This window comes from Eulemur rufifrons, chromosome 14 (genome assembly GCF_041146395.1).
Source record: "Eulemur rufifrons isolate Redbay chromosome 14, OSU_ERuf_1, whole genome shotgun sequence".
Taxonomy (NCBI): domain Eukaryota; kingdom Metazoa; phylum Chordata; class Mammalia; order Primates; family Lemuridae; genus Eulemur; species Eulemur rufifrons.
Window position 1 is genome coordinate 10985406 of NC_090996.1, and position 14140 is coordinate 10999545.

Below are 14140 nucleotides of genomic sequence, written 5' to 3' on the forward strand. Positions count from 1 at the left end.
ATAGAGGTGAAATTGGTTTTGTAAAATGAGCTGGGGAGGATTCCTTCCTTCTCGATGCTATGGAATAATTTCTGCAGTATAGGTACCAGTTCTTCTTTGAAGGTGTGGTAAAATTTGGGTATGAAACCATCTGGTTCAGGACTTCTTTCGTTCATAGATTTTTTATTGCTGCTTCAATTTTGTTGTTTGATATTGGCCTGTTTGGGAATTCTACTTCTTCCTGATTGAGCCTAGGGAGGCTGTGTGTTTCCAAAAATTTGTCCATTTCTTCCATGTTTTCAAGATTATGTGCACAGAAATTTTTATAGTATTCTGAGAAGACATTTTATATTTGTGTGGTATCAGTTGTAATATCTCCTTTTCCATTTCTAATTGAGCTTATTAGAGTTCTTTCTTTTCTGCTTCTGGTTAATCTAGTGAGAGCCCTGTGAATTTTGTTTACCTTTTCAAAGAACCAACTTTTGTTTCATCAATCTTCCGTATAATTATTTTATTATCAATTTCATTTAGTTCTGCTCTGATCTGGGTTATTTCTTTTCTTCTGCTGGGTTTGGGATTAGTTTGCTCTTTCTTTTCCAGTTCCTTGAGATGATTCATTAAATTGTTGATTTGTGATCTTTCTGTCTTTTGGATGTAGGCATTTTTAGGGCTATGAATTTTCCTCTTAGGACTGCTTTTGCTGTATTTTGATAACTTGTGTCCCCTTTATCATTTAGTTCAAAGAATCTTTTGATTTGCATCTTAATTTCCTTCTTGACCCAACTATCATTCAGAAGTAGGTTGTTTAGTTCCCATGCCTTTGTGTGCAGATGAATATTTCTGTTGGAATCGATTTCTAATTTTATTCCACTGTGGTCTGAGAAGATACATGGTATAATTTCTATTCTTTTTTAATTTGTGGAGACATGTTTTATGGCCTAGAATCTGATGAATCTTAGAGAAAGTTCCATGAGCTGATGAGAAGAATGTATATTCAGTAGTTTTAGGGTAGAGTGTTCTAAAGCAGTTCTACGGTCAGTGGTGGGCTCAGCTGGGAACATGCCCCTGCCATAGAGAAACACGTTTCTCAGCACAGAGTACTCTCACAGTTGTTATGGGAGGGGAGGGACCACAGTCTCCCTGCACTGTTCTCATGTCCAGGGGCCACCGGATCCTGCCCACCCATCCAAGCCACCGGTGGGCAATCCCACAAAATGCTGCTCCAGGGACTCCGCTCTCAGTGGCAAACTCAGCCAGAAATGTGCTCCCACAGCAGAGAAACACGCTTCTCAGTACTAAGCACTCTTGTGGTTGCTATACGGGGGAGGCGCCATGGTCTCCCTGCACCACTCTCATGTCCTGGGGGCACTGGGTCCTGTCGATTTTCCAAGCCGCCAGTGGATGATTCTGTGAAATGCCGCTGTGGTGGCTCCACTCTCAGTGGCAGACTCAGCTGGGAACATATCCCTGCCAGAGAAACAGGCTTTCCAGCACAGAGCACTCTAGTGGTTGCTATGGTGGGAGGCCAGCTTGAGTCATAAATACTTTCTGTGATGCCAGGAATGGAGGAGGTACCGAGGAGAAGGCATCTAGGTGTAAGAATGCCAGCTCTTTGGTCTCTTGTGGCACTTTCCCAGCAGGGTGAGAGTTTTGTGTCCTGCTGTTTGCTGGAGCAAACATGGGGGAAGGGAGCCCTCCTTAACCTTTAACTGGGCTCTGGGCCTCTCTGGATTTGGTCCACGCCACTGTCCTGTCTTCTCTCTCTTCTTCTTTCTCAGCTCCGCAGCCCTGTCATTGGGTCCCCCAAACACCTCTGCTGTCTTCCTGTGATCCACACCCAAGCTGCAATTGTTCTCCACTCTCCTTAGTCCATCTTTCTACCCTTCAGCCAGGACAGTCCACCAAGCTATGTCTCTTGTCAGCTATCTTGGCTCCTCTTCTGCTCCTCCCCTTTTAAAAACATATAGGGTAACTTCCAGGAGTTGCCATAGCATTAGTAAACTGTCATGGTGGGAGTTTCTTTAGTATACTAATATATTACAAGTGGGGTATTATAAGAAGTGAAGGTAATCTGAGGTCATTTTTCATGGCCATCTGGGCTCCAACTGGTTTTGGCTTGTTTCTCTGCCATCTCTTGTTTTAACAGAGAGCTTGCTTTGGGCCTTGTGACTCTTTATAACACAGGGCCTGTCAGTTCTCTATCTCAGTTGTAATAACACAGGAAAGAACTGGAGTGGAAGTAGCCAAGGCCACCCTAGATTTGGTAATTGGTGCACATACTTCCACTAACTGTTCTGGGGGAGAGATCTAAATGTCCAACTGGGCTTGGCTGAGCTGTGTCTGCTGGGTCATTCAAACACACATCCCTCCATGCCATTGTTCAGTTTTATTTTATCACATATTGGATGTACTGGGTTTGTACGGATTATTTGGAACCTATACTGCCTTAAAGGCCAATCTCTAAAGAAGAGGGAACAATGTCTTAATTCAACTGTCTGGAACATTTTAGGGTTACTTATGTGGCATAATGTACCTGAACTTTGGAAAGTCCCTCACTTTTAGCTAAGAGCACCTGTGTGGCATGTGAGACCATTTATGCACACAATACTTTTCAGCCACACTTTCTTCATTTGCCTGTATGGGGACATCTTTGGGGGCCTAGCAGCTTCATGTTAAATTCGTGGCTGGCAGGCCCTTCTTTCAGCCTCTCTTCTTCCTCCCATCTGCCATCCCTCAGTAACACCAAGGTGGAAAGTTCTGCAAGGATCCAGAAACCCAAGTTGGGGAAATCCATATACAACACATCAAAGATGAGTTGCAGATAGGCCTGCCATAGAAAGCACCTTCCTACAGAGGGAGTTGATGTATACAGGCAGTAAACTCACTACTTTGTGATTAATCATCTTGAAAAAAATGAGTATGCCTGGTGCTGTGCTTCTCGGGTAAGTATCACAAGTTGAAGGGCCAGATTTCACAAGGGAGGAATGGCCTGGACATGGCATCTGTGGTTGTTGGTTCCTCTGCACAGTGTTATTCAAGTAACATCAGAGTCAGTCATCTTTCCTTATAACTCAATCAACGAGACTGTGTGACCACAGAGACTGGGTGTAGCTGAAAAGTGCTCACATTTCTAAAAGGCCAATGGAAGCCTTGAACACAGTTGTCAGTCTATAGATAAAAGAATACTGTGACTCCTCCAAGGCCATTCAGTGAAGGCAGATTTAAGAAGGGCCAGATCTAAAAACAGAGCTTAGAGGGAAGGAAAAGCATAAAAGCCTCTGAGCAAATAATAAGAACAATGTCATAATAGGCTTTTGGTGACCCTCTGTGATTGAGTGGATGCAGTTACACAAAATCTCATCATGGGAGCAGAAGCAAAAAAAAATTACCATTCTACCTAGAATGAGAATTTCCAAGTCATGGAGTGAACTTATAAAATAGATGTAAGAGAATGAAATGCCCTGGAAGAATTCCAGCCTGAGCCTCTCAGGATCACTCAAGTTTCAGGATGTTTATCAAGTGTTCACTCTAGGATTGAAACCAAAAGACTTCAGCTGCTTTTAGCTAATTATTTTGAGTTTTGAGGAGTCTCAGGGTGGATTCAGGAAAGGAGATGAGTAGTGAGTATAATTATTGCTCTTGGAGATGCTATTGTTATTTATTGCCTATTGTTATCTCCCTGTCTTGACTGTCTCAGCTCTTGAATCAGTGACTAGCCAGCCCCCATATCTATAAAGTCACAATCCCTGTAACCTAGCTTTCTCTTTCATTTTACAGATATGGGACCCAGTCACACGGACTTTTTAAGAAGTTGGGAATTCCTGGGCCGACACCTCTGCCTCTTTTGGGAACTATTATGTCTTACCGCAAAGTGAGTGTTGTTTTAGCTCCTTCTATTGCTTCTTATGATTGCAAACATCAGCTTCGTTCCATCAGTTAAAAAGGCCCTCCTTGGGAGGAAGTCCTGATGTTTCATGCTTTCGCAAACGGTGTGTAGGCCCCACCCACAGCATGGTCATGTTTACCCAGGGGCTCTGTTGCCAACTCCCAGGAGCCTCAGGTCAGCCTCTGGAGGCCTGAGGATGTGCCCACCCAGCTTGCCAGTTCCCACACACATCATCTGGGAGCCTAAGGATTGATGGCCTTGCCCACCACTGCTGGTGTCTGTGCACTCCTCCCAGGGTCCTGAGGATGGGCCTGCCCAGCCTGCTGCCACACTGCTGCTGGTGCCCTCTCACCCATGCCACCTGTGGGGCTGAGGACTGACCTGCCGAGTCCACCACTGCTACCACTGTCACCTGCATGTGCTACCTGGGGGCCCAAGAGTTGGCCTGCTGCTGCTTTCATTGCCAATGCCACATACATCACCCAGTGGTCCAAAGACCTGCCTGCCTCCCTGGCCCACATCTGCAACAGCCAGTACCCAAGCCAACTGCCTAGAGGCCTAAGGATCAGCCTACCTGGACCCACTACTGCCAGTGACTGCATACTCCACCCAATGACCCAAGGACTGGCCCATTCAGCCACCTGCTGCCACCATTGGTTCCCAAGTACTGGCCCACCTGCATCCTGTCTCCAGCAATGCCCCACCATAGCCTATACTAAAAACTGCAGCCTAAGCCACTGAGGAATTCACAGACACCACTGACACTGATTATAGCCAAAGAAGTCATATGGAGACTACACTACTGCCCACATCCAGAATCAAAGCTAATGCACCCTAACAACTAACACTATAAATATTTTTAGTACATCTGTAGAAAATAGTCTCTCCCTATGAAACCCAATCCATAAAACTGGAAGAAGCAATTGTTACAGGAGATGCACAGATATCAACATAAGGACACAAGCAACATGAAAAAGCAAGAAAATATGACACCTCCAAAGGAACATCATAATTCTCCAGTAGTAGATTCTAATAAAAAAGAAATCTATGGAATTCCTGAAAAAGAATTCAAAAAAATGATATTAAAAAATGTCAGTGAGATACAAGAGAACAGATATAATACAAAGAAATCAGAAAACAATTTGTGAATGAGAAATTCAACAAAGAGATAGCATTAAAAAAAGAAAAAAACAGAAATCCTAGCAGTGAAGAATGCAATGAATTAAAAAAACAAACAAACAAACAAACAAAAAAAACCTGAGAGCTTCAACAACAATCTAGATCAAGCATAAGAAAGAATTTCTGAACCTGAAGACAGGTCTTTGAAAATAACCCAGTCAGATAAAAAAAGGAAAAAAATAAGAAAGCCTAGATGACATATGGGACACCATAAAGCAACTAAATATTAGAATTTTGGGTGTTTTAGAAGGAGAAGAGATGGGCAAAGACATAGAAAACCTATCTAAAGAAAGAATAGTTGAAAATTTCCCAAGTCTTGCAAGAGATATAGACATGCAGAGATACAGGAAGCTCAAAGATTTCCAAATAGATTAAATTCAAAAAGGTTTTCTCAAGGCACGTTAGAGTCAAATTGTAAAAGGTCAAAGACAAAGAGAGAATTCTAAAAACAGCAAGAGAAAAGCATCAGGCCACATATAAGAGAATTCTCCTCAGACTAACAGTGTATTTCTCAGCAGAAACCTTACAGGTTTCTGTCTATATTCTGTGGCCTCTGGGGAAGATGATATGGTTTAGTTGAGGATACTGCAGTCTTTTTCCGCCTGTTTTTTCAGATAATACAAAAAAATAAACAAAACAGATGACTCCTTAGGAAGATAGATGAGATGCAAAATACTCCAGCACCCTTAAACTTGAGTATTCTCTTCCTGATGCTCAAGGATAGGGAATGGCCTTAGACTGGCAGCCTGAATGTGTGTAGAGACCAAGGGCTTTCTCTTTGTGTTGTTTACTTCAAATTGTAGCAGTTAGAATGGTTTTGGCTACAAGTAACAGGCAATTCAACTCATAATTACTTAAATAACCGAACAAGTCTACTCAGAGGTATATACCCAAGACACATGAAAAAATATGACCATATAGACTTGTATATGAATGTTCACAGCAACGTTATTCATGATAGTCACAAGGTGGTAACAACACAAATGGAATAAGCAAAATGTAGTATACCCATGCAATGGAATATTATTCAGCTATAAAAGGGAATGAAGTGCCCTTACATGCTATAATGCAGATGAACTTTGAAAACATTATGCTAAGTAAAAGAAACCATTCACAAAAGACCAATTTATTATATGATTCCATTTATATGAAATAAACACAATAGGCAATTCCACAGAGATTGAACTTAGTAGTTTTTAGGATGAATGTGAATCAGAGGCTTGGAAAGAGGGTGAAAAAAAAAGAGGTCCTTGGTGTCTTTAACTTCCCAATTCCACTACAATTTTAGAGACAGCTCATGAGATAAATGAAAAAAGATGATGAAAGAGATGAAAGAATTTGCATCCCCTGAGACATTCACTCCCCTTTCCTCAGCCTCAGTTTCCACACATGCCCATGGAGGTGATAAAGCAGAGGGTTATGAGACTTTAGAGACAACACGTACACGAGCAAAAATGCTTTACAAAGAAAAAGAGTTACTTAGCATTCACAAATAAGGGTTAGTCATTTAGTATCTGTGATATTCAGAGAAAATTCAAGTGTGACTTTAAATTCTCCATTTCAAATATCTCCTCTATTTTTATTCTTTTCCCCTAAAATAACTCTGAATTAGAGCTTCCCTCTGTCAGTGAAAGACAGGAAGCCTGATTTCAATGGATTTGACTCTTTTTTGCCCCAAGTAGAGGTCTGGTTCAGTACATATAAAATAATAATTGAATTTTATTCTGTTTCTCCTCCCAGGGATTTTGGGACTTTGACACAAAATGTTATAAAAAGTATGGAAAAATGTGGGGGTGAGTATTCTGGAAACTTCCATCATATAGACTTGCTGCTATGATGACGTCCCCACTGCATGGAGGATAGTCTCAGCCCAGAGCCTCTTGGAATGAATCTATTTGTTATAAAGGTTTTGGAGGATTGTCCTACCAAGGACCTACTCCCATATGTCTCCAGGTGTTGAGGTCTACAGACTAAATCAGGCCAAGAATGTTGCCAGTTATCACTTTTCTCTAGGCTTTGATGGCCCACGGACTCCTAGCATCACTTTCTGTCAAGTGTCTGGCTATTGCCTTCATCTCCATTTTCCATCTTTACGTTGCCTTTCATCGCATCAACTGCATTATTTCACACCCTTCTAATATGTGCTCATAAATGCATGGCTTTATCTCCTTCCCACATTGATTCACTTTTAATTAAAAGCCAAAATTCTTTCATTTAAATCTGGGGTTTAATATGTGCTTTTGAAAGAAGGGCTGGGAGATAAACAGATTGGGAAATCATTAACACTCTGCTTTTTATTTTACTTTCACTTTCTCTGCAAGTGTGGAGTTGTGTTGTTGTTGTTTAATATAAGCCAAGAGTTTTCAATATATACAGCTTTGTCTACTCCATTCTGCTAACTTTGAAGAAGAGATGTAGGATATTTTAACCCACTCCATCCCCCATGGGCTGATGGACTTTATGATTTTGTGGGGTGGCCTCAGCCAACTGCAGCAGCTGTTCCCTTTCAGAGCTGCAGAAGGTTTGGTGAGAGCAGCACAAGAGGTGCAATAGGGTATTTGTATGCCACAAGCAAGTGGCAGAAGGCTTTGCCTCTTCATACCTCTTCATCTTCTCTCATCAAGTCCTCAGAAACCACAGCACTGGCCACAGGGTTCTGCTGAGTTGGCATGGCCCGTAACGGCCACATGACTGAGTAGGAAGAACACACAGCACCAGACCTTCATGGGACCAACTCCAAGTGCCCCTTGAAACATATGGTACTTGTGAGTGCTTGATAATTTACTTGCCTTCAATGACTCAGTATCATTTTTGATAATGAAATATTTTAAACATACAAAGAATTATGGAGAATGTTATAGGAAATACCCATGTGTGCACCACCTAGACTTAACAAATGTTCTCTTGTCATCTCTAACCATGATCTGTTTGAAAAGCTATTTTGTCTTTAAATGTCAGAGCCACATTACCTTTATCGTATGAAGACTCAAGAGGCTTCTGTGGACTGAATCTTTTTTTTTTTTGTGGACTGAATCTTGCCGTGTGTCCTACCCTAACTTGAACTTGGAACTAATATTGCTGCATATTATACAACTAGGGGTATGGATTATGTAACATCAGGATCAAATTCTGAATTCCTGAGTGGCTCCAGCTGCAGAATCAGGCACGCGAGGTTTAATCAGCTCTGTTTTCCTGACAGGTTTTACGATGGTCAACAGCCTGTGTTGGCTATCACGGATCCTGACATGATCAAAACAGTGCTAGTGAAAGAATGTTATTCTGTCTTCACAAACCGGCGGGTAGGCAACCATTTTTTAAATTTTAAATATTGATTTATTTAGTTGTTAAATTATATTTTGAAATAATTATATATTCACAGAAAGTTGCCAAAAAATGTACAGGGACATTCTATGTGCGCTTCCCCTTGTTTCCCCCAGTGGTAACATCCTATGTAACTATAAATATAGTATATTCTTGTTACTATGGCAACAGAAAACCAACATTGATACAATCCACAGAGCTTATTCAGATTTCCTCAGTTTTACGTACCCTCATTTATGTGTGTGTGTGTGTGTGTGTGTGTGTGTGTAGTTCTATGCAAATTTGTCACATGCATAGATTTGTGTGACTACAACACAATCAAGACACAGAACTGTTTCATCACCGTGAGGCTCCCTCCTGCTATTCTTCTATAGTCATGCTGTGTAGCTTGTCCCTTCCTCTTAATGGGATCTATATCAGAGCAAACTTTTTTTTTATTTTGAGGGGTCCAACTTATTGTTATTTCCTTTAATGGATTGTGCTTTTGGTGTCAAGTCTGAAGATTCTTCCCCTAGCACTCGTTGTTGTTGGTTTTTTTCTAAAAGTTATGTAATTTAATGCTATGCCTTTAAGTCTACAATCCTTTTTGTCTTAATTTCTGTATAAGGTATGAGATTTAGATCAAGGTTCACTTTTGGGGGCCTTTGGCTGTCCACCTGTTCCAACACAACTTTTGGAAAAGCTGTCCTCCCTCCACTGAATTGCTTGTGCACCTTTGTGAAAAATCAATGGGGCCTATTTGTGTGCATCTATGTCTCATTCTCTAGTCTGTCCCCTTGATCACTGCGTCTGCCCCTCATCCAGCACCACACTGTCAAGTACATTGTAAATTTTAACACCATGTAGAGTTATTCCTCACACTTTGTTAATTTTTTCAAATTTTTTTTAGCTATTCTTGGGCCTTTGCCCTTCTGTACAAATTCAGAATAAACTCATATATTTCTATAAGCAAACTTGCTGAGATTTTGCTAAGAATTGAATTAAACCTATAGATTGATTTAGGGAAAATCTATATCTTTACTATGTTGAGTCTTTCATTCCATGAACACAATATGCCTATCCATGTCTATAGGTTTTCTTTGATTCCTTTCAACATTTTGTGGTTTTCAGCATAGGGATCCTACACGTTTTTGTTAGATTAATACCTAAAGTATTTCATTTTCATTGGAGTGATTATAAATGCTCTTGTGTTTTTAATGTTTTCAGATATTCACTGTTGTTACACAGAAATGTGGTTGATGTTTGTGTGCTGATCTTGTATCCTACATCCTTGCTGAACTCACTTACTTGTTCTAGAGGTCTTTTTGTATATTCCTTGAGATTTCCTACATTGGCAATTATGTCACCTGAAAATAGCAACACTTGTATCTTTTCCATTCCAATATGTATGACATTCATTTCTTTTCTTGTCTATTGCACTAGCACTTCCAGTATGACATTGAATAAGAGTGGTGAGAGTGGACACTTTTTAATTATTCCTGATCTTAGGGAAAAAGCATTGTGATTTAGCTGAAGAGTTTTTTGATAAAGATTCTCTTTGTCAAATTGAGGATTCTTCTCTCTCTTTCCCTAGCTTGCTGAATTTTTATCATAAAGGTGTGCTAGAAGTGTCTGTTTTAAAACAAAATATAGATTAGAAAGATGGAAGAAAGTTTCAAGCAGTTTGTTTTGATAGGACAGTCCCAAGTTGGGAAGTGGAATTCTCTGTTTCTTTTTCTATCCCTGGAGAATAAAAAGAATAAAGGGCTTTCATGTAATTGCATTATTTCGTTAAGCTAGATTCCTAAGCTTTTAAGTATTACCAACTACTTGCTTCTGAATCACTGTATCAAGGCATTCCTTTTTCAAGTTGTTCATGCTGTGGAAGTATGTAAAGACAAGAGCTGGTCTGAGGCAACAAACAGTCTGCCAAGACCACCTGGCTAACTCTCACCAACTCTTTCCACTCTGCACAGCCCTGGAGAAGGTACTATATTCCTTGAGATTCCCTATCTCTATTCCACTGCAAGAACAGGTGCCCTGCCACATGGAGTATTTGCATTTAAAAAGAGACTGGGTACAGAGTCTGGAAACCACACCACGTGCCTGGGTGCTCCCTGATATACACACACTCAAAGGCAGGTAGGCATTTAGGATAAATCTTTATTGAGCATCTAGCATAGGGCCTGCCACCTGATAGACAATCACTAAATATTTGTTAAATAAGTAATGCCTGTTTAACACATTTTCTACAACTGTAGAGACCTCCAAAACTTACGTAGGACAAAATGCTTTTGCTTTGGACTCTAGCTTTTTGGTCCAGTGGGCTTTATGAAAAGTGCCATCTCTATATCTGAGAATGAAGAATGGAAGAGACTACGAACGTTGCTGTCTCCAACCTTCACCAGTGGAAAACTGAAGGAGGTAAGAAAATAAGACAATTTCTAATTAGAAACTTAAAGAATGAATCTGGGACAGGTAGAAAGTAAGATCATAGTCCTTTTCCAAGGGGTAGTCTACTGAGTTGGAGCTCCCTGAAAATAGTCTTTTATCTTTATGTTCTAGAAGAGAAATTATATGATATGTTATAAAATGTCACCTAATGCTTCAGGCTTGAAGGACTTAAGTCTGCAAATTTAACTATGTGTGGTGTTGTGTTTTGTGCTTAGATGTTCCCCATCATAAGCCAGTATGCAGATGTGTTGGTGAGAAACCTGAGGCAGGAAGCAGAGAAAGGCAAGATCATCACTGTGAAAGAGTAAGTGTGAGCACAGTCTTGGAGTTCTGAGCTGTCATGAGATCCTCTAGCTGCCTGCCACGGAGCTGATGTTCCCACTGTTGAGTTACCCCAGTGACCAGACAAAAGCAGGGTGTGGTGTTACAACTGCAATGGGCCACCCAAGAGGAGGCAGTTCGTAGGAGAAGGCAGGGCAGCTGTGAGGGGGTAAAGGGTCTTCAGCCCCATGCACAGAAACCAGGATTAACTTATCTGAAAAACTGTCAACTTTATTCTAGGAGACAAAATACATAGTTCAGAGAGAAGAAATGATTGTACCGAAGTTTTGAGCATAGAGGGTCTGAAATGGTGGGAGGTGAAGGCAGTTGGTACCATTTTGCTGGCAGTGAGTGGGGCAGGAAAGTGACAATGGGGACCTTGTGAGAACTTCAACCCCTTCATGGTTTTGCTGAGGATACCACCAAAATACCAAATACTAAATCTTACCACCACTTCTCCATCCTCCAATCTCAAAAGAGAGGGCATGTAGAGGCTAAAGGTAAGACAACTCTATCATTTATCATCTAAACTGGGATGTATTTGAATTATGCAGGAACAGCAAGTGTACACTGAGCCTATTCTGGCGCGACTGGGGACATGTGGTCACTCAGTATGGGGTCCCCCAATCAATTTTGTAATGATGGATTTATTTTTAAACAGGCCATTCTTGGTTCTTACAATTTACAGAAATGATCTGCCCTCAGGGCAACCTCAGATTATAGGAATTGGGGAAAGTGGGTCTCCCAGGAGCCTTAGCAGGTATGTAGAGAAGGAGACATGCTGTTCATGGCAACTCTGAATGGGGTGTTGCTGTTCTGCAAAGTTCTGAAAAGGAATCAGGTCTTGCCTCACCACAGAATCTATGCCCAGGCAAGACCTAGACCAATGTCACGTTTCCTGAGTCACTAGGAAGAATCAATGACACCTTTCCTGACCCCTGGGAAGAGTTAGTTATTCCACTCTTGTTCTGCAGAAGCACGGTGCTTACACCTCTATTATCATCCACACTCAATACACACTCCTGTAATTTGTCTGACTCTGGGTCTCTGTCGCCCTGTGACCGACCACCTTGAGCTCAGAGGTGGGTCTAACTCACCTTAGTATCCCCATCACCCCCAGCATAGGGCCAGCTGCATCACCGGCACTCAATAACCACATCATGAGTGTATATGATAGCAGATGATGCAGCAGGTAGTTCTGAAAATATGTGGTTCTTTACCTGTCTTGCCCAGATGTATGGATTTACACATACTTCTTGCTGCATGTGTAACAGAAGAATCGCAAAAAAGTACTAATTTTAATTTGCCATGTCTTTTGTCTACTCAGCGCCTTTGGGGCCTACAGCATGGATGTGATCACTGGCACATCATTTGGTGTGAACATCGATTCCCTCAACAACCCACAGGATCCCTTTGTGGAAAAGGCCAAGAAGCTCTTAAAATTTGATTTCTTTGATCCTATACTTCTCTCAATAAGTATGTAGGCTACTATTTCTTTCTTTCTCTCTCTCTCTCTCTCCCTGCCCCTTAAAAAACAACAGCTTTATTGAGATATAGTTCACATATCATATAACTTATCCACTTAGAATGTACAATGCAATGGTTTTCAGTACATTCAAAGATATGTACAATCATCAGCATTGTTAATTTTAGAACATTTTTGCCAATTCAGAAACCCCATACCTTTTAACTATAGCCTCCTTCCAAATTCACTCAGCTTTAAGCAACCATTGATCTACTTTCTATCTCTAGATTTGCCTATTCTGGATACTTCATATAAATGGACTCATATAATATGTGGTCTTTTGTGACTGCTTCCTTCATTGGTATTTTCAAGGTTCATCCACGTTGTAGCATGGATCAGTACTTCATTTCTTTTTATGGCCAAATAATATTCCGTTATATAGACAGACTGCATTATATGTGTTCACAGTTGATAGACATTTAGGTTGTTTCCACCTTTTACCTATTGTGAATATTGCTGCTGTGAATAGTCATTTACATGTTTATGTTTGAACACCTGTTTTCAATTCTTTTGGGTTTATACTCAGGAGTGGAATTGCTGGGTTATATAGTAATTCTATGTTTAACTTGTTAAGGAACTCCCAAACCATTTTCCACAATAGATGTACCATTTACATTCCCATCAGAAATGTATGACAGTTCAAATTTCTCCACATTCTTGCCAAGTCTTGGTTTTCCCATCTTTTTGATTGTAGCCATCCTAGTTGGTATGAAGTGCTATCTCATTGTGGTTTTGGTTTGCATTTCCCTAGTGGCTAATTATATTGACCAATATTTGCCATTTTTATATCATCTTTAGATAAATGTCCAGTCAGGTCTATTGCAGAATTGTTTCTCTTTTTATTGTTGAGTTGTAAGAGTTCTTTATATATTCTAGATACAAGTCTCTTATCAGATACATGATCTACAAAATTTTTCTCCTACTCTGTAGTTATCTTTTCACTTTCTTGACAGTGTTCTTTGAAGCACAAACTTTTTAATTTTGATGATGTACAATTTATGCATTTTCCTATAATTGCTTGTGCTTTTGGTAAAAAATCTAAGAATCCACTGTTAAATCTCAGGTCATAAAGATTTGCCCTCTTGGTTTTCTTCATGGGGTTGTATAGTTTTAGCTCTTATGTTTAGGTCTTTGATGCATCTTGAATTAGGTTTTAGATACAGTGTGAGGTAAGGGTCCAATTTTATTTTTTTTGCATGCGGCTATCCAGTTGTCCCAGCACCACTTATTGAAAACACCATTTTTCTCCATTCAATGGTCATGACACTTTTCTCAAAATTCAGTGGACCATAGACACATGGGTTTATTTTTGGACTCTAAATTCTATTCCATTGATCTATATGTCTATCCTTATGCCAGCACCACATTGTCTTGATTATTAGAGCATTGTGGTAAGTTTTGAAATCATGAATATGAGTCTTAACAACTTTATTCTTTTTTTTTTTTTTTTTTTGAGACAGAGTCTCACTCTGTTGCCCAGGCTAGAGTGAGTGCCG

General features: G+C 40.4%; 1 protein-coding gene across 3 annotated transcripts in view; it reads left to right on the plus strand.

Annotated features, from left to right (window-relative positions):
- Positions 1-14140, plus strand: part of LOC138394477 (cytochrome P450 3A4-like) — a 72210-nt gene that overhangs the window by 44147 nt on the left and 13923 nt on the right. The window contains exons 2-7 of one of the 3 annotated variants that reach the window (XM_069486482.1): positions 3757-3850; positions 6785-6837; positions 8244-8343; positions 10655-10768; positions 11014-11102; positions 12447-12595. In XM_069486482.1, coding sequence (XP_069342583.1) covers positions 3757-3850; positions 6785-6837; positions 8244-8343; positions 10655-10768; positions 11014-11102; positions 12447-12595 — 599 coding nt within the window. Of the gene's footprint in view, positions 1-3748; positions 3851-6784; positions 6838-8243; positions 8344-10654; positions 10769-11013; positions 11103-12446; positions 12596-14140 lie in introns of all 3 variants that reach the window. The other 2 variants (XM_069486483.1, XM_069486481.1) reach the window with 2 other exon arrangements.